Source organism: Buteo buteo, unplaced genomic scaffold (genome assembly GCF_964188355.1).
Source record: "Buteo buteo unplaced genomic scaffold, bButBut1.hap1.1 HAP1_SCAFFOLD_360, whole genome shotgun sequence".
Taxonomy (NCBI): Eukaryota; Metazoa; Chordata; class Aves; order Accipitriformes; family Accipitridae; genus Buteo; species Buteo buteo.
In genome coordinates this window covers 19585-46987 of record NW_027439524.1, presented here as the reverse complement: position 1 = coordinate 46987, position 27403 = coordinate 19585, and the positions used below count along the sequence as shown (strand labels likewise).

Here is a 27403-nt window from a genome sequence, read left to right as displayed (position 1 = left end):
CACCCCAAATCGCCTCACTGCAACCCCAGGGCTGCTCTACACCCCTCCAATCCCCCCCCAATTCATCCCTCCCGCACCCCACCATACTCACAGCACCCCCAGCTCCACCCTACCCCCCTCTGCACCCCAAATTACCCCACTGCACCCCAAATTGCCCCCCCAGCACCCCAAATTACCCCCCAGCACCCCAAATCACCCCACCGCAACCCCAGGGCTGCTCTACACCCCCCCAATCCCTCCCCTTTATCCATCCCTCCCGCACCCCACCGTGCTCGCAGCACCCCCAGCTCCACCCTACCCCCCTCCGCACCCCAAATTGCCCCCCCTCACCCCAAATTGCCCCCCCCCCCCCGCACCCCAAAATCGCCCCCCCCCTCACCGATCTGCCCGTAAGCCATGCTGATGAGCCGCTCGTTCACCAATTTATCGGATCGCGGATTTCGGGGTTGCCGCTTCATGATGTCGCTCTCGGCCGCTTCGTAGGCCAGCGAGATGGCGGGGACCTTGGGGGGGGGGGGGCATGGGGGGGGTCACCCCACTTTTTGGGGTCCCCCCCCTACCCCACCCCTAAACTGCTAGGCGCAGGCTGCGGAGGGGGGATAGGGGCAAAGGGGGGGGGGACTCCAGCACCTTGGGAAGGGTCCTAGAGGGTTTGGGGAGTCCTGGGGGGGTCACAAGGGGTTTTTTTTTGGGGGGGGGTCCCCTGGGGGGCAGGGGTGGTTGGGGAAGGGGGGGGACACCCCGTGGTTTGGGGGTGCTGGGGGAGGTCCCCATGGTGTCCGTGGGGGTCTCCGGGATCCCATCACAGGGGACTTTTGGGGGGGGGGGGGTTGTGGTAGTGCCCAGGTTTTGGGGGGTCCCTGGGGTCCCCAGGGGTCTTTGCTGGTTGGGAAAGGGGGGGGTCTCCATGTTTTGGGGGATACTGGGGGGGTCCCCATGGTGCCTGGGGGGGGTCTTGGTGGTCCCATCACAGGGGATTTTGGAGGGGTGTTGCTGGCACCCAGGATTTGGGGGGGTCCCTGGGGGGGCTTTGGGGTCCCCAGGGTTGGGAAAGGGGGGGGTCCCCATATTTTGGGGGATACTGGGGGGTCCCCACGGTGCCTGGAGGGGTCCCTGGGGGTCTTGGTGGTCCCATCACAGGGTGTTGGTGGCACCCAGGATTTGGGGGGGGTGTCCCTGGGGGGGCTTTGGGGTCCCCAGAGTTGGGAAAGGGGGGGGTCCCCATATTTTGGGGGTACTGGGGGGGTCCCCACGGTGCCTGGAGCAGGCGGGGAGATCCCTGGGGGGCTTCATGGTCCCATCACAGGGGGTTTCGGGGGGTGTTGGTGGCACCCAGGATTTGGGGGAGGGTCCCTGGGGGGCTTTGGGGTCCCCAGAGTTGGGAAAGGGGGGGGTCCCCATATTTTGGGGGTACTGGGGGGGTCCCCATGGTGCCTGGGGGGGGTCTTGGTGGTCCCATCACAGGGGATTTTGGAGGGGTGTTGGTGGCACCCAGGATTTGGGGGGGTCCCTGGGGGGGCTTTGGGGTCCCCAGGGTTGGGAAAGGGGGGGGTCCCCATGTTTTGGGGGATACTGGGGGGGTCCCCACGGTGCCTGGAGGGGTCCCTGGGGGTCTTGGTGGTCCCATCACAGGGTGTTGGTGGCACCCAGGATTTGGGGGGGTCCCTGGGGGGCTTTGGGGTCCCCAGGGTTGGGAAAGGGGGGGCTCCCCATATTTTGGGGGTACTGGGGGGGTCCCCACGGTGCCTGGAGCAGGCGGGGAGATCCCTGGGGGGCTTCATGGTCCCATCACAGGGGGTTCCGGGGGGTTGTTGGTGGCACCCAGGATTTGGGGGAGGGTCCCTGGGGGGCTTTGGGGTCCCCAGAGTTGGGAAAGGGGGGGGTCCCCATATTTTGGGGGTACTGGGGGGGTCCCCATGGTGCCTGGGGGGGGTCTTGGTGGTCCCATCACAGGGGATTTTGGAGGGGTGTTGGTGGCACCCAGGATTTGGGGGGGTCCCTGGGGGGTTTTGGGGTCCCCAGGGTTGGGAAAGGGGGGGCTCCCCATATTTTGGGGGTACTGGGGGGGTCCCCACGGTGCCTGGAGCAGGCGGGGAGATCCCTGGGGGGCTTCATGGTCCCATCACAGGGGGTTCCGGGGGGTTGTTGGTGGCACCCCGGATTTGGGGGGGGGTCCCCGCTCACCATGTCGGTGCCCAGGTCGATGCAGAGGATGGTGATGGTGCCCAGGGGCAGGGGGATGTTGGCCATGATGAAGAGGAGGAAGGGCGTGATTTCGGGGATGTTGCTGGTCAGGGTGTAGGCGATGGATTTCTTCAGGTTGTCAAAAATCAGGCGGCCTGAGGGGACGGGGATGGGCGTCACCGGGGGGGGGTGGGTGTCTCCCAGCCCCCCCCCCCCACCCAAGACCCCATCCCTCCCGGCCCTGACCTTCCTCCACGCCGGTGACGATGGAGGCGAAGTTGTCGTCGAGGAGGATCATGTCGGCCGCCTGCTTGGAGACGTCGGAGCCGGCGATGCCCATGGCCACCCCGATGTCGGCCTTCTTCAGGGCGGGGGAGTCGTTCACCCCGTCCCCCGTCACCGCCACGATGGCGCCCTGGGGACCCGAAAGCGGGGTGAGGAAGAGGAGGAGGAGGAGGAGGAGGGGGACACCCCATGGCGGTGGGCACCATCCCCATCCCCACCGTGATGGCAACCTGGGGACCAAAAAGTTGGGGTGAGGATGAGGAGGGGGACACCCCATGGCGGTGAGGACCATCCCCATCCCATAATAATGATGAAGATGAGGATGAGGAGGGGGCACCCCATGGCGGTGGGCACCATCCCCATCCCATAAGGATGAAGATGAGGATGAGGAGGGGGACACCCCATGGCGGTGGGCACCATCCCCATCCCATAAGGATGAAGATGAGGATGAGGAGGGGGACACCCCATGGCGGTGGGGACCATCCCCATCCCGTAATGATGATGAAGATGAGGATGAGGAGGGAGCACCCCATGGCGGTGGGGACCATCCCCATCCCATGAGGATGAGGAGGGGGACATCCCATGGTGGTGGGCACCATCCCCATCCCATAAGGATGAAGATGAGGATGAGGAGGGGGACACCCCATGGCGGTGGGGACCATCCCCATCCCATAAGGATGAAGATGAAGATGAGGATGAGGAGGGGGACACCCCATGGCGGTGGGGACCATCCCCATCCCATAAGGATGAAGATGAGGATGAGGAGGGGGACACCCCATGGCGGTGGGCACCATCCCCATCCCATAAGGATGAAGATGAGGATGAGGAGGGGGACACCCCATGGCGGTGGGCACCATCCCCATCCCGTAATGATGAAGATGAGGATGAGGAGGGGGACACCCCATGGTGGTGGGGACGTGGGGACCATCCCCATCCCATAATGATGATGAAGATGAGGATGAGGAGGGGGACACCCCATGGCGGTGGGGACCATCCCCATCCCATAAGGATGAAGATGAGGATGAGGAGGGGGCACCCCATGGTGGTGGGGACGTGGGGAGCATCCCCATCCCATAATGAGGATGAGGATGAGGAGGGGGACACTCCATGGCGGTGGGCACCATCCCCGTCCCATAATGATGAAGATGAGGATGAGGAGGGGGCACCCCATGGCGGTGGGCACCATCCCCATCCCATAAGGATGAAGATGAGGATGAGGAGGGGGACACCCCATGGCGGTGGGGACCATCCCCATCCCGTAATGATGATGAAGATGAGGATGAGGAGGGGGACACCCCATGGCGGTGGGGACCATCCCCATCCCATAAGGATGAGGATGAGGATGAGGAGGGGGACACCCCATGGCGGTGGGGACCATCCCCATCCCGTAATGATGAAGATGAGGATGAGGATGAGAAGGGGGACACCCCATGGTGGTGGGGACGTGGGGAGCATCCCCATCCCATAATGATGATGAAGACGAGGATGAGAAGGGTGACACCCCATGGCAGTGGGGACCATCCCCATCCCATAATGATGAAGATGAGGATGAGGATGAGGAGGGGGACACCCCATGGTGGTGGGGACCATCCCCATCCCGTAATGATGATGAAGATGAGGATGAGGAGGGGGCACCCCATGGCGGTGGGGAGCATCCCCATCCCATAAGGATGATGAGATGAGGATGAGGAGGGGGACATCCCATGGCGGTGGGGACCATCCCCATCCCATAAGGATGAAGATGAGGATGAGGAGGGGGACACCCCATGGCGGTGGGCACCATCCCCATCCCATAAGGATGAAGATGAGGATGAGGAGGGGGACACCCCATGGCGGTGGGCACCATCCCCATCCCATAAGGATGAAGATGAGGATGAGGAGGGGGACACCCCATGGCGGTGGGGACCATCCCCATCCCATAATGATGAAGATGAGGATGAGGAGGGGGACGGTGAGGATGAGGATGAGGAGGGGCCTGGGGGGGGGGGGTGAGGATGAAGAGCGGGACCACCCCGCAGTGGGAAATCCCGGAGCTGCTTTTAGGGGGGGGTTCAGGGCGCCCAAGGAAAGATGCCGGGGGTGGGGTTGAGGACCCCCAGGGGGTGTATTTTATTTTTTTTTTTTTTTTTGGGGGGGGGGGGTCCCGGTTCCCCCCCCCCCGACCTGGCGCTGGCAGCCTTCGACGATGATGAGCTTCTGCTGGGGGGACGTGCGGGCGAAGACGATCTCGGTGTGGTTCTGCAGGATCTCGTCGATCTGCTCCGAGGACATGTCCTTCAGGTCGGTGCCGTGGATCACGCAGGCTTTGGCGTCCCTTTTTTTTGGGGGGGGGACACACACACACACATTGGGGGGGGGTCAGACACCCCAAGACCCCCCCCTTGCCCCCCAACACCACTCAACACCCCCCATCAACACCCCCCCCATCGCGCTCCCCAAAAATCCCCTTTCCCCTCCAGCCCAGCTCCTCCCCAGCACCCCCAAATCCCCCCCCCCCATATTGCCCCCCCCCCCCAAAAAAAATTAATTAATTTACCTGGGGTTCACCTGGCTGACGGGGATGTTGAGGCGGGCGGCGATGTCCTCCACCGTCTCGTTCCCCTCCGAAATGATGCCCACCCCCTTGGCGATGGCTTTGGCCGTGATGGGGTGGTCTCCGGTCACCATGATCACCTTGGGGGGGGGGGGGACACAAAGAGAGGGGTGACCCCCCCAGCCTGGGGATTGGGGGGCTGGGGGGTGGAAGGATGGAGAAGGGACCCCATGGGGGTCTGGGGGGGGGACACGAGCCCTCCTTGGAGGGGTTTTGGGGGGGTTTGGGGGGAGTTTTGGGGGGGGTTGGGGGGGTTTGGGGTTTTTTTTGGGGGGGGGGACATGACACAAAGAGAGGGGTGACCCCCCCAGCCTGGGGATTGGGGGTCTGGGGGGTGGAAGGATGGAGGAGGGACCCCATGGGGGTCTGGGGGGGGGCACGAGCCCTCCTTGGAGGGGTTTTGGGGGGGTTGGGTTTTTTTTTGGGGGGGGGGGATGACACAGACAGAGGGGTGACCCCCCCAGCTTGGGGATTGAGGGGCTGGGGGTGGAAGGATGGAGAAGGGACCCCATGGGGGTCTGGGGGGGACACGAGCCCTCCTTGGAGGGGTTTTGGGGGGGTTTTGGGGGGGTTTGGGGGGGCTTTGGGGGAGTTTTGGGGGGTTTTGGGGGGTTTTGGGGTTTTTTTTTTGGGGGGGGACATGACACAAAGAGAGGGGTGACCCCCCAGCTTGGGGACTGGGGGGCTGGGGGGTGGAAGGATGGAGGTGGGACCCCATGGGGGTCTGGGGGGGGACACGAGCCCTCCTTGGAGGGGTTTTGGGGGGTTTAGGGGGGTTTGGGGGGTTTTGGGGGAGTTTGGGGGAGTTTGGGGGTTTTTTTGGGGGGGGGACATGACACAAAGAGAGGGGTGACCCCCCCAGCCTGGGGATTGGGGGGGCTGGGGGGTGGAAGGATGGAGGAGGGACCTCATGGGGGTCTGGGGGGGGACACGAGCCCTCCTTGGAGGGGTTTTGGGGGGGTTTTGGGGGGGGTTGGGGGGTTTGGGGTTTTTTTTGGGGGGGGGGATGACACAGACAGAGGGGTGACCCCCCCAGCTTGGGGATTGGGGGGCTGGGGGGTGGAAGAATGGAGAAGGGACCCCATGGGGGTCTGGGGGGGGGACACGAGCCCTCCTTGGAGGGGTTTTGGGGGGTTTTGGGGGGTTTGGGGTTTTTTTTTTGGGGGGGGACATGACACAAAGAGAGGGGTGACCCCCCCAGCTTGGGGATTGGGGGGGGCTGGGGGGTGGAAGGATGGAGAAGGGGCCCCATGGGGGTCTGGGGGGGGACACGAGCCCTCCTTGGAGGGTTTTGGGGGTTTTTTTGGTTTTTTGGTTTTTTTTTTTTTGGGGGGGGGTCGTACCTTGATGCCGGCGCTGCGGCATTTGCCGACGGCGTCGGGGACGGCGGCGCGGGGGGGGTCGATCATGGACATGAGCCCCACGAAGCAGAGGTTGTCGGTGGCGAAGTTGACGTCGTCGCAGTCGAAGGCGAAGCCCTTGGGGTACTGCTCCTCCGGCAGGTAGAAGTGGCAGAAGCCTTTTTTTTGGGGGGGGGGTATGAGGTGAGACCCCCCCCCCCTGCACCCCCGCACCTCCCTTCTGTACCCCCACACCCCCTTCTGCCCCCCCCTGCCCTTCGCACAGATGTTGCCCCAGATGTTTGGGGGAGCGGTGGGCGCTGCAGGGGTCTCTGAGCCAGGAGGGAGCGCCCCCCCCCCCAAAAAAAAAAAAAAAGACCCCCAAGGGTGCCCAGGGTGGGCTTCAGCAGTGACAACCCCCCCCCCCAGCCCCATAGGGAGGGCATGTCCCCACTGAGACCCCCCCAGGAATTCCCTCAGCCCCCTACTCAGATCATCATCATCCTCCCAGGGACCCCCAGGACCCCCCTCAGCCCCCTCACCCAGGACATAACCCCCCAGGGACCCCCAGGACCCCCCTAACCCAGGACATATCCCCCCCCCGAGACCCCCAGGACCCCCCTCAGCCCCCTCACCCAGGACATATCCCCCCCCAGGGACCCCAGGACCCCCCTCAGCCCCCTAACCCAGGACATATCCCCCCCCCGAGACCCCCAGGACCCCTCTCAGCCCCCTCACCCAGGACATAAACCCCCCAGAGACCCCCTGGGAGCCCCCAGGACCCCTCTCAGCCCCTCACCCAGGACATAACCCCCCCAGGGACCCCCCTCAGCCCCTAACCCAGGACATATCCCCCCCCCGAGACCCCCAGGACCCCCCTCAGCCCCCTCACCCAGGACATATCCCCCCCCCAGGGACCCCCAGGACCCCTCTCAGCCCCCTCACCCAGGACATATCCCCCCCCCGAGACCCCCAGGACCCCCCTCAGCCCCCTCATCCAGGACATAACCCCCCCAGGGACCCCCTGGGAGCCCCCAGGAACCCCCTCGGCCCCCTACTCAGAACATCATCATCCTCCCAGGGACCCCCAGGGACCCCCCTCAGCCCCCTAACCCAGGACATAACCCCCCCCCGAGACCCCCAGGACCCCTCTCAGCCCCGTCACCCAGGACATATCCCCCCCCCGAGACCCCCAGGACCCCCCTCAGCCCCTCACCCACGACATACCCCCCTCCTGGAAGCCCCCAGACCCCCTCACAACCCCATCCCCAGGAGATTCTCCCCTCGGGGGACCCCCATACCCCACTCAACCCCATCCCCAGGCCCCCCCCCCCAAAATGCGTACCCAGGACCCTCTCCCCCAGCCCCCCCAGCTCGAGGTAGGCGTTTTGGAACGCTTCCTTCATCTCCTCATCCAGGGGCTGCTCCTTGCCCTGCAGCAGGATGGTGAACAGCGGTCCAGGATCCGTTCCGGAGCCCCCTTCATCACCAGCAGGTACCGGTTATCGTTGGGGTCTTCGGTCTCGTGGATGGAAAGCTGCGGCGGGGGGGGGGTCCCAAGGTCAGCGTCACCCTCCCCTGCGTGGTGGTTGTCCCCCCCCTCCCTCCTAATTGCCACCCACGGAGAGGGGGGGGATTTTCCACACCAGTAAATCCTGGGAATCCCATCCTGCCAGGACTGGGTAGGGGATTAGTGTGATGGGGGGGGGGGGTGGGGATGGGGGGGGGGGTTGGGGGGCTTGGGGGGGGGCTTAGGGGCCTCTGGAGGGATGGGGGGGGGCTTGAGGGGTCTGCAGGTTTAGGGGTTTTGGTGGGTCTGGGGGGGGGGACACACCCGGTGGGTGTTTGAGGGGTCTTGGTGGGTCTGGGGGGGATCTTATGGGTCTGGGGGGGGCTTGAGGGGTCTGCAGGTTTAGGGGTCTTGGGGGGTCTGGGGGGATCTTTTGGGTCTGGAGGGGGCTTGAGGGGTCTGCAGGTTTAGGGGTCTTGGTGGGTCTGGGGGGATCTTTTGGGTCTGGGGGGGACGGACACCCGGTGGGTGTTTGAGGGGTCTGCAGGTTTAGGGGTTTTGGTGGGTCTGGGGGGGGGGGACACCCGGTGGGTGTTTGAGGGGTCTTGGTGGGTCTGGGGGGGATCTTATGGGTCTGGGGGGGCTTGAGGGGTCTGCAGGTTTAGGGGTCTTGGTGGGTCTGGGGGGATCTTTTGGGTCTGGGGGGGGCTTGAGGGGTCTGCAGGTTTAGGGGTCTTGGTGGGTCTGGGGGGATCTTTTGGGTCTGGGGGGGACGGACACCCGGTGGGTGTTTGAGGGGTCTGCAGGTTTAGGGGTCTTGGTGGGTCTGGGGGGGATCTTTTGGGTCTGGGGGGGCTTGAGGGGTCTGCAGGATTAGGGGTTTTGGTGGGTCTGGGGGGATCTCATGGGTCTGGGGGGGGCTTGAGGGGTCTGCAGGTTTAGGGGTCTTGGTGGGTCTGGGGGGATCTTTTGGGTCTGGGGGGGCTTGAGGGGTCTGCAGGTTTAGGGGTTTTGGTGGGTCTGGGGGGGGGGACACCCAGTGGGTGTTTGAGGGGTCTTGGTGGGTCTGGGGGGGATCTTATGGGTCTGGGGGGGGCTTGAGGGGTCTGCAGGTTTAGGGGTCTTGGTGGGTCTGGGGGATCTTTTGGGTCTGGGGGGGGCTTGAGGGGTCTGCAGGTTTAGGGGTCTTGGTGGGTCTGGGGGGATCTTTTGGGTCTGGGGGGGACGGACACCCGGTGGGTGTTTGAGGGGTCTGCAGGTTTAGGGGTCTTGGTGGGTCTGGGGGGGATCTTTTGGGTCTGGGGGGGCTTGAGGGGTCTGCAGGTTTAGGGGTCTTGGTGGGTCTGGGGGGATCTTTTGGGTCTGGGGGGGACGGACACCCGGTGGGTGTTTGAGGGGTCTGCAGGTTTAGGGGTCTTGGTGGGTCTGGGGGGGATCTTTTGGGTCTGGGGGGGCTTGAGGGGGTCTGCAGGTTTAGGGGTCTTGGGGGGGGGAGATCTTTTGGGTCTGGGGGGGGCTTGAGGGGTCTGCAGGATTAGGGGTTTTGGTGGGTCTGGGGGGGGGGGACACCCAGTGGGTGTTTGAGGGGTCTTGGTGGGTCTGGGGGGGATCTTATGGGTCTGGGGGGGCTTGAGGGGTCTGCAGGTTTAGGGGTCTTGGTGGGTCTGGGGGATCTTTTGGGTCTGGGGGGGGCTTGAGGGGTCTGCAGCTTTAGGGGTTTTGGTGGGTCTGGGGGGGGGGGACACCCGGTGGGTCTTTGAGGGGTCTGCAGGTTTAGGGTCTTGGTGGGTCTGGGGGGGATCTTTTGGGTCTGGGGGGCTTGAGGGTCTGCAGGTTTAGGGGTCTTGGGGGGGGATCTTTTGGGTCTGGGGGGGGCTTGAGGGGTCTGCAGGTTTAGGGGTTTTGGTGGGTCTGGGGGGGATCTTATGGGTCTGGGGGGGGACGGGACACCCGGTGGGTGTTTGAGGGGTCTTGGTGGGTCTGGGGGGGATCTTATGGGTCTGGGGGGGCTTGAGGGGTCTGCAGGTTTAGGGGTCTTGGGGGGGGGGAGATCTTTTGGGTCTGGGGGGGGCTTGAGGGGTCTGCAGGTTTAGGGTCTTGGGGGGGAGATCTTTTGGGTCTGGGGGGGGCTTGAGGGGTCTGCAGGTTTAGGGGTTTTGGTGGGTCTGGGGGGATCTTTTGGGTCTGGGGGGGGCTTGAGGGGTCTGCAGGTTTAAGGGTTTTGGTGGGTCTGGGGGGATCTTTTGGGTCTGGGGGGGACGGGACACCCGGTGGGTGTTTGAGGGGTCTGCAGGTTTAGGGGTCTTGGGGGGGGGGGGATCTTTTGGGTCTGGTGGGGGGGCTTGAGGGGTCTGCAGGTTTAGGGGTCTTGTGGGTCTGGGAGGGGGGGACACCCGGTGGGTGTTTGAGGGGTCTTGGTGGGTCTGGGGGGGATCTTATGGGTCTGGGGGGGGCTTGAGGGGTCTGCAGGTTTAGGGGTCTTGGTGGGTCTGGGGGGGATCTTTTGGGTCTGGGGGGCTTGAGGGGTCTGCAGGATTAGGGGTTTTGGTGGGTCTGGGGGGGGGGGACACCCAGTGGGTGTTTGAGGGGTCTTGGTGGGTCTGGGGGGATCTTATGGGTCTGGGGGGGGCTTGAGGGGTCTGCAGGTTTAGGGTCTTGGTGGGTCTGGGGGGGATCTTATGGGTCTGGGGGGGGACGGGACACCCGGTGGGTGTTTGAGGGGTCTTGGTGGGTCTGGGGGGGATCTTATGGGTCTGGGGGGGGACACACACCCAGTGGGTGTTTGAGGGGTCTTGGTGGGTCTGGGGGAGATCTTATGGGTCTGGGGGACGACGACACCCGGTGGGTGTTTGAGGGGTCTGCAGGTTTAGGGGTCTTGGTGGGTCTGGGGGGGATCTTATGGGTCTGGGGGGGGGACAGCCGGTGGGTGTTTGAGGGGTCTGTGGGGCTGGGGGTACCTGGTGGCTCTTGGGGGGGGGTCCCCACAGGTTTTGGGGGGACCCAAGGGGCTTGGAGACCCCCTCAAGAGGTTTGAGGTCCATGAGGGATGGAGGGGACTCTGTAGGGTTTGGGGGGGGACCCACAGGTTTGGGGGGGATGCTGAGGGTTTGGGGGGGACCCCACAGGTTTGGGGGGGATGCTGAGGGTTTGGGGGACCCTGAGGGTTGGGGTCCCGTCGGTTTTTTGGGGGGGGGGGCCCTCGTGGGTACCTGGTACTTGTTGGTGGAGTTGAAGGGGATTTCGGCCACCTTCTTGTTCCTCTCCCGCATCACCTTGACGGAGCCGGAGGAAAGCTCGATGCACTTCAGCAGCGCCGACTCCGAGGCGTCCCCGGCCACGTCACGCTGCGGGGGGGGGGGCACAGGGTGAGGAAGGGACCCCCCACATCCCAGGGGGGACCCAAACCCTTCCCCTGGGACCCTACAGGGACCCCCAACCCTTCCTGTGCCTTATAGGACCCCCAGGGACCCCCAAACCCTTCCCATGCCCTATAGGACCCCCAGGGACCCCAAACCCTTCCTATGCCCTATAGGACCCCCAGGGACCCCCAAACCCTTGCCCTGGGACCCTGCAAGGACCCTCCAAACCCTTCCTGTGCCCTATAGGACCCCCAAACCCTTCCTGTGCGCTATAGGACCCCCAGGGACCTCCAAACCCTTCCCCTGGGACCCTACAGGGACCCCCAAATCCTTCCCGTGCCCTATAGGACCCTCCAGGGACCCCCAAACCTTTTCCATGCCCTATAGGACCCCCAAACCCTTCCCATGGCACCATCCAACCCCCCCAAACCCTTTCCATGCCCTATAGGACCCCCCAGGGACTCCAAACCCTTCCTGTGCCCCAGGGACCCCCAAACCCTTCCCATGGCACATCCAGCCCCCCCCCCAAACCCTTCTCATGCCTTATGGGACCCCAGGGACCCCCAAACCCTTCCTGTGCCCTAAAGGACCCTCCAGGACCCCCCAAACCCTTCCCATGCCCTATAGGACCCCCAGGGACCCCCAAACCCTTCCCATGCCCTATAGGACCCCCAGGGACCCCCAAACCCTTCCCATGCCCTATAGGACCCCCAAACCCTTCCCATGGCACATCCAGCCCCCCCCCAAACCCTTCTCATGCCTTATGGGACCCCAGGGACCCCCAAACCTTCCTGTGCCCTAAAGGACCCTCCAGGACCCCCCAAACCCTTCCCATGCCCTATAGGACCCCCAGGGACCCCCAAACCTTTTCCATGCCCTATAGGACCCCCAAACCCTTCCCATGGCACATCCAGCCCCCCCCCCAAACCCCTCCCATGCCTTATAGGACCCCCAGGGACCCCCAAACCCTTCCCATGGCACATCCAGCCCCCCCCTCAAACCCTTCCCATGCCTTATGGGACCCCCAGGGACCCCCAAACCCTTCCCATGCCCCATAGGACCGACGCACCCCCCACCCCCTCAGCCCCCCCCCCCCCATCCCAGCCCCTCACCTTGAGGATGGGGACGTTCTCCTGCCCCCCCTTGAAGACCGCCCGGTTGCAGAGCCCGGCGATGTGGGACAGGGCCACCCAAGTGGCTGAGCTCTTATCAAAGGCAGTGCCTGGGGGGGGGGACACACGGGGGGGGGGGGGCACACACACAAGGGGAGGGGGGGTGGGTGTCAGTGGGGTGCCCAAAGTGGGGGAGGGCTCAGGTTTCCCCTCTCCCCCCACCCAAGCTCTCACCTCAGTGCTGCAAAAACCCCAATTCCCCCCCGGGACCCCAATTTCTCCCCCCCCCACCCAAATCACCTCCAGCCCCCTCTGCCCTTACTCTGGCTCCCCCAGTCCCTCCCCAGTAGCCCCCCAGTAGCCCCCCAAATCACCTCCAGCCCCCTCTGCCCTCATTCTGACTCCCCCAGTCCCTCCCCACAGCCCCCCAGTAGACCCCCAGCCCTCCCTGACCCCCCCCAGTACCCCCCAAATCACCTCCAGCCCCCTCTGCCCTCGCCCTGACTCCCCCAGTCCCTCCCCACAGCCCCCCAGTAGCCCCCCAGTAGCCCCCCAGCCCCCCAAATCACCTCCAGCCCCCTCTGCCCTTACTCTGGCTCCCCCAGTCCCTCCCCAGTAGCCCCCCAAATCACCTCCAGCCCCCTCTGCCCTCGCCCTGACTCCCCCAGTCCCTTCCCACAGCCCCCCAGTAGCCCCCCAGTAGCCCCCCAGCCCCCCAAATCATCTCCAGCCCCCTCTGCCCTTACTCTGGCTCCCCCAGTCCCTCCCCAGTAGCCCCCCAGTAGCCCCCCAGTAGCCCCCCAAATCATCTCCAGCCCCCTCTGCCCTCATTCTGACTCCCCCAGTCCCTTCCCACAGCCCCCCAGTAGCCCCCCAGTAGCCCCCCAGCCCCCCAAATCACCTCCAGCCCCCTCTGCCCTTACTCTGGCTCCCCCAGTCCCTCCCCACAGCCCCCCAGTAGCCCCCCAGCCCTCCCTGACCCCCCCCAGTACCCCCCAAATCACCTCCAGCCCCCTCTGCCCTCGCCCTGACTCCCCCAGTCCCTCCCCAGTAGCCCCCCAGTAGCCCCCCAGTAGCCCCCCAAATCATCTCCAGCCCCCTCTGCCCTCATTCTGACTCCCCCAGTCCCCTCCCCACAGCCCCCCAGTAGCCCCCCAGCCCCCCAAATCATCTCCAGCCCCCCCCAAATCCCCCCCCCCCACACCCACCCGACTGGTCCTCGGTGGTGTCGGCCTCGTGGATCTGGTTGTCGAACCACATGTGGGCGACCGTCATGCGGTTTTGGGTGAGGGTCCCCGTCTTGTCGGAGCAGATGGTGGAGGTGGACCCCAACGTCTCCACCGCCTCCAGGTTCTTCACCAGGCAGTTCTTCCGCGCCATCCGCTTGGCCGTCAGCGTCAGGCACACCTTGGGGGGGGGGGCGCGGGTTCGAATTGGGGTGGGGGTCCGTACCCCTCGGCACGGTGACAGAGACCCCACGGCGTGTGTGGCCCCACCGTGCAAGCACGGACCCCCTATTGCACCCCAATCCTGGATCCATAAGCCCCCATTGCATGCTCGGGCCCCACCCCAAAACATTGCACCCCAATTCTGGATCCACAAGCCCCCATTGCATGCTCGGACCCCCCCCCAACATTGCACCCCAATCCTGGATCCATAAGCCCCCATTGCAAGCACGGACCCCCTATTGCACCCCAATCCTGGATCCATAAGCCCCCATTGCATGCGCGGACCCCCCCCCCACATTGCACCCCAATCCTGGATCCACAAGCCCCCATTGCATGCTCGGACCCCCACCCCAAAACATTGCACCCCAATCCTGGAGCCGCAGCCCCCCGTTGCATGCATGGCCCCCGGTTGCAAGCACGGACCCCCTATTGCACCCCAATTCTGGATCCACAAGCCCCCATTGCATGCGCGGACCCCCCCCAACATTGCACCCCAATTCTGGATCCATAAGCCCCCATTTCATGCGCAGAGCCCCCCCTCAACATTGCACCCCAATCCTGGATCCATAAGCCCCCATTGCAAGCACGGACCCCCTATTGCACCCCAATTCTGGATCCACAAGCCCCCATTGCATGCTCGGACCCCCACCCCAAAACATTGCACCCCAATCCTGGACCTGTAGCCCCCCCCCATTGCCCATGACCCCCCAACACACCCCCAGCCCCCTTGCATCCCCCCTCGGACCCCCTGCACCCCATATATCCCCCCCCCGCCACGTACGGTGACGGTGGCCAGCAGCCCCTCCGGGACGTTGGCGACGATGATGCCGATGAGGAAGATGACGGCCTCCAGCCAGGTGTAGCCCAGGATGAGGGAGAGGATGAAGAAGGAGATGCCGAGGAAGACGGCGACGCCGGTGATCAGCTGGATGAAGTGCTCGATCTCCACCGCGATGGGGGTCTTGCCCACCTCCAGCCCCGAGGCCAGCGTGGCGATGCGCCCCATCACCGTCCGGTCCCCCGTGGCGATCACCACCCCCCGGGCCGTCCCTGAGGGGGGGGGGACGGACACGAGGGGGGAGGTCAGGGACCCCCAAAAATGGTCCTGACCCCAAAACAGCCCCACAAATGGTCCAGGAACCCGAAACACACCCAGGGATGCCCCAAATGGCTCAGGGATCCCTAAAAAAACCCCGCAAATGGTCCAGGATCCCAAAAAGGGCTCAGGGACCCCCAAAATGGCTCAGGGATCCCCAAAACAGCCCCACAAATGGTCCAGGATCCCAAAAGGGGCTCAGGGACCCCCAAAATGGCTCAGGGACACCTAAAACAGCCCCACAAATGGTCCAGGACTAAAAAAGGGGCTCAGGGACCCCCAAAATGGCTCAGGGACCCCCAAATCAGCCCCACAAATGGTCCAGGACACCAAAAGGGGCTCAGGGACCCCCAAAATGGCTCAGGGACCCCCAAAACAGCCCCACAAATGGTCCAGGAACCCAAAACACACCCAGGGATGCCCCAAATGGCTCAGGGATCCCTAAAAAAGCCCCACAAATGGTCCAGGATCCCAAAAGGGGCTCAGGGACCCCCAAAATGGCTCAGGGACCCCCAAAACAGCCCCACAAATGGTCCAAGATCCCAAAAGGGGCTCAGGGACCTCCAAAATGGCTCAGGGACCCCCAAATCAGCCCCACAAATGGTCCAGGACCACGAAACGCACTCAGGGATGCCCAAAATGGCTCAGGGACCCCCAAAACAGCCCCACAAATGGTCCAGGAACCCAAAAGGGGCTCAGGGACCCCCAAAATGGCTCAGGGACCCCCAAAACAGCCCCACAAATGGTCCAGGAACCCAAAAGGGGCTCAGGGACCCCCAAAATGGCTCAGGGACCCCCAAAACAGCCCCACAAATGGTCCAGGACCCCAAAATGGCTCAGGGATCCCTAAAAAAAGCCCCACAAATGGTCCAGGATCCCAAAAGGGGCTCAGGGACCCCCCAAACAGCCCCACAAATGGTCTGGGACCCCAAAATGGCTCAGGAATCCCCCAAAACAGCCCCACAAATGGTCCAGGATCCCAAAAGGGGCTCAGGGACCCCCAAAATGGCTAAGGGATCCCCAAAACAGCCCCACAAATGGTCCAGGACCCCAAAAAAGACCCCAAAAGGGGCTCAGGGACCCCCAAAATGGCTCAGGAATCCCCAAAACAGCCCCCAAAATGGTCCAGGACCAAAAAAGGGGCTCAGGGACCCCCAAAATGGCTCAGGGACCCCCAAAACAGCCCCACAAATGGTCCAGGACCCCAAAATGGCTCAGGGATCCCTAAAAAAAGCCCCACAAATGGTCCAGGATCCCAAAAGGGGGCTCAGGGACCCCCAAAATGGCTCAGGGATCCCCAAAACAGCCCCACAAATGGTCCAGGATCCCAAAGGGGCTCAGGGACCCCCAAAATGGGCTCAGGGACCCCCAAAACAGCCCCCAAAATGGTCCGAGGATCCCAAAGCATCCCTGCAGGCAGCCCAGGCACCCCCAAACCCACCAGGGGACCCCCCTAAAGACCCCAAGGCACCCCCAAACCCACCAGGGGACCCCCCAAACCTCCTGGGGGACCCCCTAAAGACCCCAAGGCCCCCCCCCAAACCTACCCAAAGACCCCCTAACCCCCTCTAGCTGGCCCTAGAGACCCCCCAATTTCCCTCGGGCGACCCCCAATCCACCCTCAGCCAGCCCCAGGGACCCCCAACCCCTTTGGGGGACCCCCCCAAGCCCCCCCCCCAGCTCACCCTCGACGCAGTTGGTGGAGAAGAAGGTGATGTTGCGGGTCTCCAGGGGGTTGTCGTGGGTGCAGTCGGGGGAGCGGGTTTGGGGCTCCGACTCCCCCGTCAGCGAGGAGTTATCCACCTGGGGGGGGGCACGTTAGGTTTTTTTTTTTTTTGGGGGGGGGGGTCCCTGAAAGGCTTGGAGAGGGTTTCTGCAAGGTGAGGGGTCCGTAAAGCGCCTTGGAGGGGTGTCCATGGAGCTCCTGGGGGGATTTTCTGCAAGTTTTGGGGTGCGTGGGGGTCTGGGGGGGGGGGCTGCAAGTTGGGAGGGGTCTGTGGAGCTTCTGGGGGGGGGGTCCACGGAGGTCCTGGGGGGTTACTGCAAGTTTTGGGGGGGTCCATGGAGCTCCTGGGGGGGTCCAGGGAGCTCCTGGGGGGGTACTGCAAATTTTGGGGGGGTCCATGGAGTTCCTGGGGGGTCCACAGAGCTCCTGGGGGGGTCCACGGAGCTCCTGGGGGGTTACTGCAAATTTGGGGGGGGTCCATGGAGTTCCTGGGGGGTCCACAGAGCTCCTGGGGGGGTCCACGGAGCTCCTAAAGGGTTACTGCAAGTTTTGGGGGGGGGTCCATGGAGTTCCTGGGGGGTCCACGGAGCTCCTGGGGGGTTACTGCAAGTTTTGGGGGGGGTCCATGGAGTTCCTGGGGGGTCCACGGAGCTCCTGGGGGGGTCCACGGAGCTCCTGGGGGGTTACTGCAAGTTTTTGGGGGGGGTCCATGGAGTTCCTGGGGGGATTTTCTGCAAGTTTTGGGGTGCGTGGGGGTCTGGGGGGGGGGGCTGCAAGTTGGGAGGGGTCCGTGGAGCTTCTGGGGGGGGGGTCCACGGAGGTCCTGGGGGGTTACTGCAAGTTTTGGGGGGGTCCATGGAGTTCCTGGGGGTCCACAGAGCTCCTGGGGGGGTCCACGGAGCTCCTGGGGGGTTACTGCAAGTTTTGGGGGGGGGTCCATGGAGTTCCTGGGGGGATTTTCTGCAAGTTTTGGGGTACGTGGGGGTCTGGGGGGGGGGCTGCAAGTTGGGAGGGGTCCGTGGAGCTTCTGGGGGGGGGTCCACGGAGGTCCTGGGGGTTACTGCAAGTTTTGGGGGGGTCCATGCAGCTCCTGGGGGGTCCACGGAGCTCCTGGGGGGGTACTGCAGTTTTGGGGGGGGTCCATGGAGCTCCTGGGGGGTCCACAGAGCTCCTGGGGGGTCCAGGGAGCTCCTAGAGGGTTACTGCAAGTTTTGGGGGGGGTCCATGGAGTTCCTGGGGGGTCCACGGAGCTCCTGGGGGGGTCCACGGGAGCTCCTGGGGGGTTACTGCAAGTTTTGGGGGGGGTCCATGGAGTTCCTGGGGGGATTTTCTGCAAGTTTTGGGGTGCGTGGGGGTCTTGGGGGGGGGCTGCAAGTTGGGAGGGGTCCGTGGAGCTTCTGGGGGGGGGGGTCCACGGAGGTCCTGGGGGTTACTGCAAGTTTTGGGGGGGTCCATGGAGTTCCTGGGGGGTCCACAGAGCTCCTGGGGGGGTCCAGGGAGCTCCTGGGGGGGTACTGCAAGTTTTGGGGGGGGTCCATGGAGCTCCTGGGGGGTCCACGGAGCTCCTAGAGGGTTACTGCAAGTTTTGGGGGGGGTCCACGGAGCTCCTGGGGGGTCCACGGAGCTCCTGGGGGGGTACTGCAAGTTTTGGGGGGGGGTCCTGGGGGATCCATAGAGGTCCTGGGGGGGTGTCTCTGCAAGTTGGGGGGCTCCTGGGGGGATCTTTGCAAGTTGGGGGGGGTCCATGGAGCTCCTGGGGGGGCTCAATGCAAGGTTAGTGGGTCCAGGGGTTCCTGCAGAGTGGGGAGGGGGTCTCTGTGAGGTGGGGGGGTCTCTGAAAGGTGGGGGGGGGCTGGGGGTCCACTGAGTCCCATGCAGGGTGTGTGGTGGGGGGGGGGGGGGTAAGGGGTGTCCATGCAGAGGTGGGGGCTTGGGGAGGGCATGCGGGGGGGCTCTATACATTTCAGGGTCTCTGGGCATGCGGGGGTGTCCGTGCATTTTTTTTTTTTTTTTTTTTGGGGGGGGGGGGGGGATCCCCACCTTGCAGCCCTTGCAGCCGTGTGCCGAGATGATGCGCAGGTCGGCGGGGACGCGGTCCCCCCCCTTGACCTCCACCAGGTCGCCCACCACCACCTCCTCCGCGTTCACCTGCATCTTCTCCCCCTCCCGGATCACCAGGGCTTGCTGGGGGGGGGGGTACACATAAATTGGGGGGGGGGGGCACAACAAATTTAGAGGGGGGGGCACAGCATCCCCTTCCCACCCCATTACTCCATCCCCAGCTGCATCCCTCTGCCTCCGCCTCCATAGATCAGCTCCTCCACCAAATATCTGCCCCCCCCCCCGCCAAATATCTGCCCCCCCCACCCCAAATTTGCCCCCCCCCCCGGGGGGTCCCCACCTGGGGCACCATGTTCTTGAAGGACTCCATGATTTTGGAACTCTTGGCCTCTTGGTAGTAGGAGAAGCAGCCGGTGATGATGACGACGGCGGCCAGGACGATGCCCAGGTACAGCTGGGGGGGGGGGGGATGAAAAAAATTGGGGGGGGGGGTCAGCATGGATCAGGGGGGGTGGGTCGTGCCCCCCAACAAAGCCCCTCTTAGGGGGCACCCCATCTGCCAGCATGGTTACACCCCCCCCCCCCATTAGCCCCTGTTGCCCCCAGGGCAGTTTTTTCCCAAAATTTGGGGTACAATTACCCCCCCCATTGCCCCCCCCCCAAAATCTGGGGCACAGCTGCCCCCCCCTTGCTTCACCAGCCCCCCCCCCCTTACTCCACCAGCCCCCCCCCCCCCCCAAGGCACCATTGCCCCACAGCTCCTGGGTACCGTTGCCCCCATCAGCCCCCTCCCTAATTGCCCCCCCCCCCCAATTTTTGCCCCCCCCCCGGGGACCCCCCCCCTACATTGTCGTTGGAGGGTTCGTCCTCGGTGCCGGCTTGGATGCCGTACGCCAAAAAGCAGAGGATGGCCCCGATCCAGAGGAGGATGGAGAAGCCCCCGAAAAGTTGCCGGCAAAATTTGACCCACTCGGGGGTCGTGGGGGGGGGGCGTCAGGGCGTTGGGGCCGTCCCGCGCCAGGATCTCCTGCGCCTTGCTGTGGGTCAGACCCTGCCCCCCCCCCCAAAAAAAAAAAAAAAAAAAAAGGGGGGGGGTCAGGGGGACCCCCAAAATAGAACCCCCTCCCCAAAATCCCTGGAAGAGACCCCAGAAAGGGGGGAGAGACCCTGCAGGGGTGACCCCCCCCCCTCATGGGGAGACCCCAAAGGGGATCCTCAAATGGGGAGATGCCCCCCCCCCAGGCAGAGAAGCCCCCCCAAAAGTGCCCCCCCCAAAAGTGACCCCCTAAATGGATGTACCTTGGAGAGGGGGACCCCAAAACAGACCCCCCCTATGGGGGTCCCTGGAAGAGACCCCAAAAAAGAGGGGAAACACCTTGTGAGGGTGTGTGTGTCCCCCCCCCCCAAAAAAAGGGGACTATCTAATGGGGAGACCCCCCCCCCAGCAGGGAGAAGACCCCCAAGAGGGACCCCCCCCCAATTGGACATCGATGGGGAAAGGGGGACCCCAAAAAGGGACCCCCAAAAGGGAGACAGACACCTCGAGATCCCCAAAAGGGACCCCCGAGTGGGGAGACCCTCCCCAGAAAAACAGACCCCCCCCCAAAAACAGACCCCCCCACCAAAAAACCAGACCCCCCCCAAAAAACAGACACCCCCCCCCAAGGGGAGGGGCAGAGCCCTATGGGGACCCTCAAAAGGGACCCCCCAAAAGGGGCAGTTGGGGGGAAAGGCAGACCCCCCCAAAAGAGACCCCCCCCCATGGGGAGGCAGACCCCAAGAGACACCCCCAAAATGCCCCCCCCCCCAAAGCAAAGACCCCGGGGGGGGCATCCCAAAAAGGTGACCCCAGGAGAGACCCCAAAAGGGACCCCAAAAGGGAAGGGCAGAGTCCTATAGGGGACCCCAAAAGAGACCCCCCCCAAAAGCAAAGGCTCTCAGGAGGGAGACCCCGGGGGGGGGGGGACACCCCAAAAGGGACCCCCCCTGTTTTTTTTTGGGGGGGGGTCTCACCTGCACGTCCGTGTTGTATTTCCTACAGACCTCCTCGATCGACATCTTGTGCTCTGTCTGTGGGAGAAGGGTGAGACCCCCCCCCCCAAAAAAAAATCCCTGGCCCCCCCAAACTGCCCTCCACCCCTCTCCGCTGTTTGCAGCCCCCCAAACTGCCCCCCTACTGCATGCAGCCCCCCCAAATTGCCCCAGACCCCCCCAGCTGCACCCCAAATTGCCCAAACCCCCCATCAGATGCCCAAATTGCCCCAGACCCCCCCAGCTGCACCCCAAATTGCCCCGAGCCCCCCAAACCCCCATCGTACACCCCAAATTGCCCCAGGCCCCCACCAATCGCCCCCCAAATTGCCCCAGTCCCCCCAATCGCCCCCAAATTGCCCCAGCCCCCCCAAACCCCCCACCATGCACCCCAAACTGCCCATCTCCTGCCCCCCAAATTGCCCCAGACCCCCCAACTGCCCCCCAAATTACCCCAGACCCCCCAACTGTCCCGCAAATTGCCCCAGACCCCCCAATCGCCCCCCAAATTGCCCCAGACCCCCCAACTGCCCCCCAAATTACCCCAGACCCCCCCAACTGCCCCCCAAATTGCCCCAGACCCCCACCAATCGCCCCCCAAATTGCCCCAGACCCCCCCAAACCCCCCACCACGCACCCCAAACTGCCCATCTCCTGCCCCCCAAATTGCCCCAGACCCCCCAACTGCCCCCCAAATTGCCCCAGACCCCCCCCAATCGCCCCCAAATTGCCCCAGACCCCCCCAACTGCCCCCCAAATTGCCCCAAACCCCCCACCATGCACCCCAAACTGCCCATCTCCTGCCCCCCAAATTGCCCCAGACCCCCCCAACTGCCCCCCAAATTGCCCCAGACCCCCCCAAAACCCCCCACCATGCACCCCAAACTGCCCATCTCCTGCCCCCAAATTGCCCCAGACCCCCCCAACTGCCCCCCAAATTGCCCCAGACCCCCCCAAACCCCCCACCATGCACCCCAAACTGCCCATCTCCTGCCCCCCAAATTGCCCCAGACCCCCCAACTGCCCCCCAAATTGCCCCAGACCCCCACCAATCGCCCCCAAATTGCCCCAGACCCCCCAACTGCCCCCCAAATTACCCCAGACCCCCCCAACTGCCCCCCAAATTGCCCCAGACCCCCACCAATCGCCCCCCAAATTGCCCCAGACCCCCCCAACTGCCCCCCAAATTGCCCCCAGACCCCCACCAATCGCCCCCCCAAATTGCCCCAGACCCCCCAACTGCCCCCAAATTACCCCAGCCCCCCCACCACGCACCCCAAACTGCCCATCTCCTGCCCCCCAATCCCCCCAGCCCCCCCAAACCCCCCCTAGCCCCCCCCAAACCGCCCCTACCTTGCGCCCCAGCCCCCCCCCCACCCCCCCAAACGACCCCAGCCCCCCCCCAAACCCCCCCCACTCACCATGGCCACCTCCTTCTTGAGGTCATCCAGGTCCCTCGTCTTGCTCTTCCCCTTTTTGGGGGATTCCTTCTCGCCCCCCTTGTCCTGCGTGGTGGCCACGCGGTAGCTGTCGGAGCCGCCGTACTGGGGGGGGGGGGTTTACGCTGGGGGGCCCCGCACCCCCCCCTCGGCTGCTCTGACCCCCGCGCCGTAGGCCCTGAAAGCCCACCGCCCTGCACCCCCAAAGCCCACCGCCCTGCACCCCCAAATCCCCAACCCTGCAGCACGGATTATGCTCCCCCCCCCCCCGACCTTGCAAGGTCCCTGCACCCCCACAGCACCCCAAAAAACCCAATCCTGCAGCGTGACCCCCCAAAAAAGGCTGAGAGCCCATAGCAGGGGTCCTGCACCCCCACAGCACCCCAAAAACCCCAATCCTGCAGCATGACCCCCACCAAAAAGGCTGGGAGCCCATAGCAGGGGTCCTGCACCCCCAAAATCCCCCAATCCTGCAGCATGACCCCCCAAAAAAAAGGCTGGGAGCCCATAGCAGGGGTCCTGCACCCCAAAATCCCCCCAATCCTGCAGCGTGACCCCCCCAAAAAGGCTGGGAGCCCATAGCAGGGGTCCTGCACCCCAAAACCCCCAATCCTGCAGCGTGACCCCCCAAAAAGGCTGGGAGCCCATAGCAGGGGTCCTGCACCCCCAAATCCCACCGCCCTGCACCCCCAAATCCCCAATCCTGCAGCACGGATTATGCTCCCCCCCCCCGACCCTGCAAGGTCCCTGCACCCCACAGCACCCCAAAAAACCCAATCCTGCAGCATGACCCCCCCAAAAAGGCTGGGAGCCCATAGCAGGGGTCCTGCACCCCAAAATCCCCCAATCCTGCAGCGTGACCCCCCCCAGGAGCTTGGGAGCCCATATTATGGGTCCTGCACCTCAAAAAACCGATCCTGCAGCATGACCCCCCAAAAAGGCTGGGAGCCCATAGCAGGGGTCCTGCACCCCAAAATCCCCCAATCCTGCAGCATGACCCCCCCCCAAAAGCCTGAGAGCCCATATCCTGGGTCCTGAACCCCAAAATCCCCCGATCCTGCAGCGTGACCCCCCCCAGGAGCTTGGGAGCCCATATTATGGGTCCTGCACCTCAAAAAACCGATCCTGCAGCATGACCCCCCCCAAAAAGGCTGGGAGCCCATAGCAGGGGTCCTGCACCCCCACAGCACCCCAAAAACCCCAATCCTGCAGCATGACCCCCCCCCCAAAAGCCTGGGAGCCCATATCCTGGGTCCTGCACCCCAATAACCCCAATCCTGCAGTATAACCCCCCCCCAGGAGCTCAGGAGCCCACAGCAGGGGTCCTGCACCCCAAAAAAACGATCCTGCAGCATGACCCCCCCCAAAAAAGCTGGGAGCCCATAGCAGGGGTCCTGCACCCCCGCAGCCCCCCCAAGCCCCCCCAATCCCGCAGCACAGACCACCCCAGACTCCGCAAGGTCCCAGGGACCCCACAGCGCCCCCCCCCCAAAAAAAAACCCCTGGTCCTACACTGCCCATCACCCAGGGACCCCCAACTCCCCCCCCAAGGGAACCCCATTGCCCAGAGACCCCCCGAGACCCCCAAACCCTGCACCAGGGCACCCTACAGACCCCTGGGACCCCCCAAAATCTGCACCAGCCCCCCCCCAGTCCCTAGGGACCCCCCCCAAATCCTGCACCAGGACACCCTACAGACCCCTGCCCCCCCCCCAAATCCTGCACCAGCCCCCCCCCAGTCCCTAGGGACCCCCCCCAAATCCTGCACCAACCCCCCCCCCAGTCCCTAGGGACCCCCCCCCCCAAATCCTGCCCCAGGACCCCCCCCAGGGACCCCCCAAATCCTACCCCAGCCCCCCCCAAATCCCTGCAGCACGACCCCCCCCCCCCTTTTGCAGCACAGCAGCCCCCCCCCCCTCCACCCCAGCCCAAGCACAAGGACACGGGGGGGGGGGGGGGGATGTGGGTGACCCCCCCCCTCGCCATCTGCTCCCCCGTTAATCCGGCCTTGACCGAGGGGGGAGGGGTGGCCGGGGGGGGGGGAGGGGCCCCCCCCCATGCATGGGGGGGGGGGGTTCTATAGGGTTTCCCTTATAGCGGCCCCCTGGGAAAAAGGGGGACCCCCCCCCAATTTATCTATACTTACCTGGGGTCTGGGGGTGCCCCCCCCCCAAATTGGGGGGGTCACCATGGGGGGATGTGGGGGGACCCCCCCCATTTTTGGCCAGGACCCCCCATCCCTGGGGGGGGGGGGGTGTCATTTGGGGGGGGGGCCAGATTTGGAGGGGGGGGGAGATCCTGCTCTACGCATCACTGCGGGGGGGGGGCACAAAGACCCCCCCCCCCAAGATGATGGCAGGTTTGGGGTGGGGGGGGGTGAGAGCTGTTGCTTTATGGGGGGGGGTCCTATAGGGTGGGTGGGTGTGTCCCCCCCCCAAATCACCACCCGTGGGTGCGGGGGGGGGGGCTGGCACCCGGCCAACGCTGCAGTCGCCCACGCCGCAGCGCGGGGGGGGGGCGCCCGTGTGTGTGTGTCCCCCCCCCCCGACAGCTGGGTCAGGGTGACCCCGAGCTACTGCAGGGGATGGGGGGGGGGGCACAGGGATAACCCCCCCCCCAGCGTGTCCCCATCATCTTGGGGGGGGGGGGGAATATTCTGCCAGGAGACACCCCCCCCTCCCAGTTTGATGGGGGGGGGGGGTGTAAAAATTGGGGTCTGCCCTAAAATACCCCCCCCCCCCAGAGCTGGGGGGGCTCGTTTCCATAAGGGGGGGTGTCTCTGTTTTCGGGGGGGGTCCCTATTTCCTGGGGGGGGGGCCATTTCCACGGGGGGGTCCCCATTTCCACGGGGGGGTCCCTATTTCCACGGGGGGGGGGGGGGTCCCCATTTCCCGGAAAGTTCCCTATTTTAGAGGAATCCCTAATTTTTTTTTGGGGGGGGGGGCACAGAATTTTTTGGGGGGACCTCCCTTTTTCCTTGGGAATCCCTTTTCTCCGGGGGGGGGTGTGTGCACCCTTTTCTTGCCCCCCCCCCCCCCCCCCGCACAAGGCACTGATTTTGCACTGTCAATGCGTCCCCTGGTTAATTAGCGCCCTAATTAATTGGTGGGAGGCTGCTGGGTGCAGCCCCCCCCCCCCCCGGGGGGGGTGCAGCCTGGCTTGGGGGGGGGGGAAGGAGAGAGGAAGGTTATGGGGGGGGGGGGGGGGCTGCGCACACGCACTGCGGAGACACGGGAGCGAGCACGGGGCCGTTGGGATTTGCACGGGGCCGTGCACGAGGACACGCGGGGCCGTGCACGAGGACACGCGTGGGGACACGGGGGTGGGGGGGGTGGGGGGGGCGAGAGCACGGGGACGTCGGGGTTTGCACGGGGCCGTGCACGAGGACACGCGTGGGGACACCGGGGACGTGCACGAGGGCGCGTCCGAAGAGCGGGACATCGGGGTTTTGCACGGGGACGTGCACGAGGGGCGCGGGGGGGGGACACGGGCGTGCGCGGGCACCAGGACGGAGGGATGCGCACGGGGACAGCGTGGCTTGCACGGGGACGCGCACGGGGACTTGCACTCTCAGGGCCAGGGCCACGCACGCTGGCACAGGGACAAGGGCACGGGGACACTCGTGACGCCGGGCCGGGGCACGCTCGCGGGGACACGGGGGGGGTGTCACGGGGATCGGGAACACTCGTGGGTGTGCGGAGGGGGGGGGGGAGGGGAGAAAAACACACGCGTGTGGCCCCATGTTACGCAAGAGTCGCACGTCACGCGTGTCGCCTCGCACGGGGCCCTTGCGGCACCTTCGCACGCTCCCACGGAGCGGGGGGGGGGGGGGCGACGACACCCTGCACCCCCCTTGCACGCCCCTTGCACGACAGCGTCGTGCGATGCCGGGTGGTGGCTCCGCACACTCAGCCGGTGCCCCTTGCACGCCCCTGCGGCACCTCGCACGTCGCCCGCCCACCTTGCCAGCGCCTCGCGTGGCTTTGCACGCCCCGCCTGCACCTCGCACGCCCCTTGCACACCTGGCTAGCGCCTTGCACGCCCCTCCTCGAGCCTCGCCCATCTTGCTAGCGCCTTGCACACCCATCTGCACCTCACACACCCCTCCCAGCACCTTGCACGCCCCTCCCAGCACCTTGCACGTCCCTTGCACACCCCTCCCAGCACCTTGCACACCCATCTGCACCTTGCCTGACCTTCCTAGCAGCTTGCACACCCCTTGCACACCCCTCCAGCACCTTGCACATCCCTCCAGCACCCCTCCCAGCACATTGCACACCCCTTGCACGTCCCTCCAGCACCTTGCACGCCCCTCCAGCACCTCGCCCATCCCTTGCACACCTCTCCCAGCACCTTGCACGCGCCTCCTAGCGACTCACACATCCCTTGCACACCCCTCCCAGCACCTTGCACACACCCCCAGCACCTTGCACACCCCTCCAGCACCTCTCCCATCCCTCCCAGCACCTTGCACATCCCTTGCACACCCCTCCCAGCACCTTGCCCACCCCTCCAGCACCTTGCCCATCCTTTGCACACCCTCCCAGCACCTTGCACACCCCTCCAGCACCTTGCACACCCCTCCAGCACCCCTCCTAGCACCTTGCACATCCCTTGCACACCCCTTCCAGCACCTTGCACACCCTCCCAGCACCTTGCACACCCCTCCTAACACCTTGCACACCCCTCCTAACACCTTGCCACATCCCTCGCACGCCCCCCCCAGCACCTTGCACACCCTCCCAGCACCTTGCACACCCCTCCAGCACCTTGCACACCCCTCGCACACCTCTCCCAGCACCTTGCACGCCCTTGCAGCACCTTGCACACCCCTCCTAACACCTTGCACACCCCTCGCACACCCCTCCCAGCACCTTGCACGCCCCTCCAGCACCTTGCACACCCCTCCTAACACCTTGCACATCCCTTGCACACCCCTCCCAGCCCCTCACCCATCTCTTGCACGCCCCCCCCGGCACCTCTCCCATCCCTCCCGGCACCTTGCACATCCCTCGCACGCCCCCCCAGCACCTCGCACCCCCCCCCAGCACCTCGCACACCCCTTGCACACCCCTCCCATCCCTTGCACACCCCTTCCAGCCCCTCGCCCACCCCCGGGGGGGGTCCCTTTCCCCTCTCCCCCCCCCCCCCCCCAAGCCGGCCCGTACGTACCCCCATGGCGGCGGCGGGTGCAGCCGGACCTGGACGGGGAAAACCGG

At 65.0% G+C, this 27403-nt stretch overlaps 1 protein-coding gene across 1 annotated transcript; it reads right to left on the bottom strand.

The window, feature by feature from the left end:
- Positions 1 to 379: 379 nt before the first annotated feature.
- Positions 380 to 27403, bottom strand: LOC142028426 (sodium/potassium-transporting ATPase subunit alpha-3-like; the record flags this gene model as incomplete). Its single annotated transcript, XM_075022292.1, is given in 20 exon segments — positions 380 to 503; positions 2185 to 2339; positions 2431 to 2599; positions 4633 to 4783; positions 5006 to 5142; positions 6406 to 6581; positions 7748 to 7852; positions 7855 to 7939; positions 11122 to 11256; positions 12384 to 12493; positions 13592 to 13790; positions 14613 to 14881; positions 16613 to 16730; positions 18694 to 18837; positions 19055 to 19168; positions 19561 to 19704; positions 19706 to 19765; positions 20728 to 20784; positions 22167 to 22250; positions 27357 to 27403. Coding segments are annotated over 20 exon segments (2542 nt in total), but the record flags the coding sequence as incomplete, so codon positions are not given.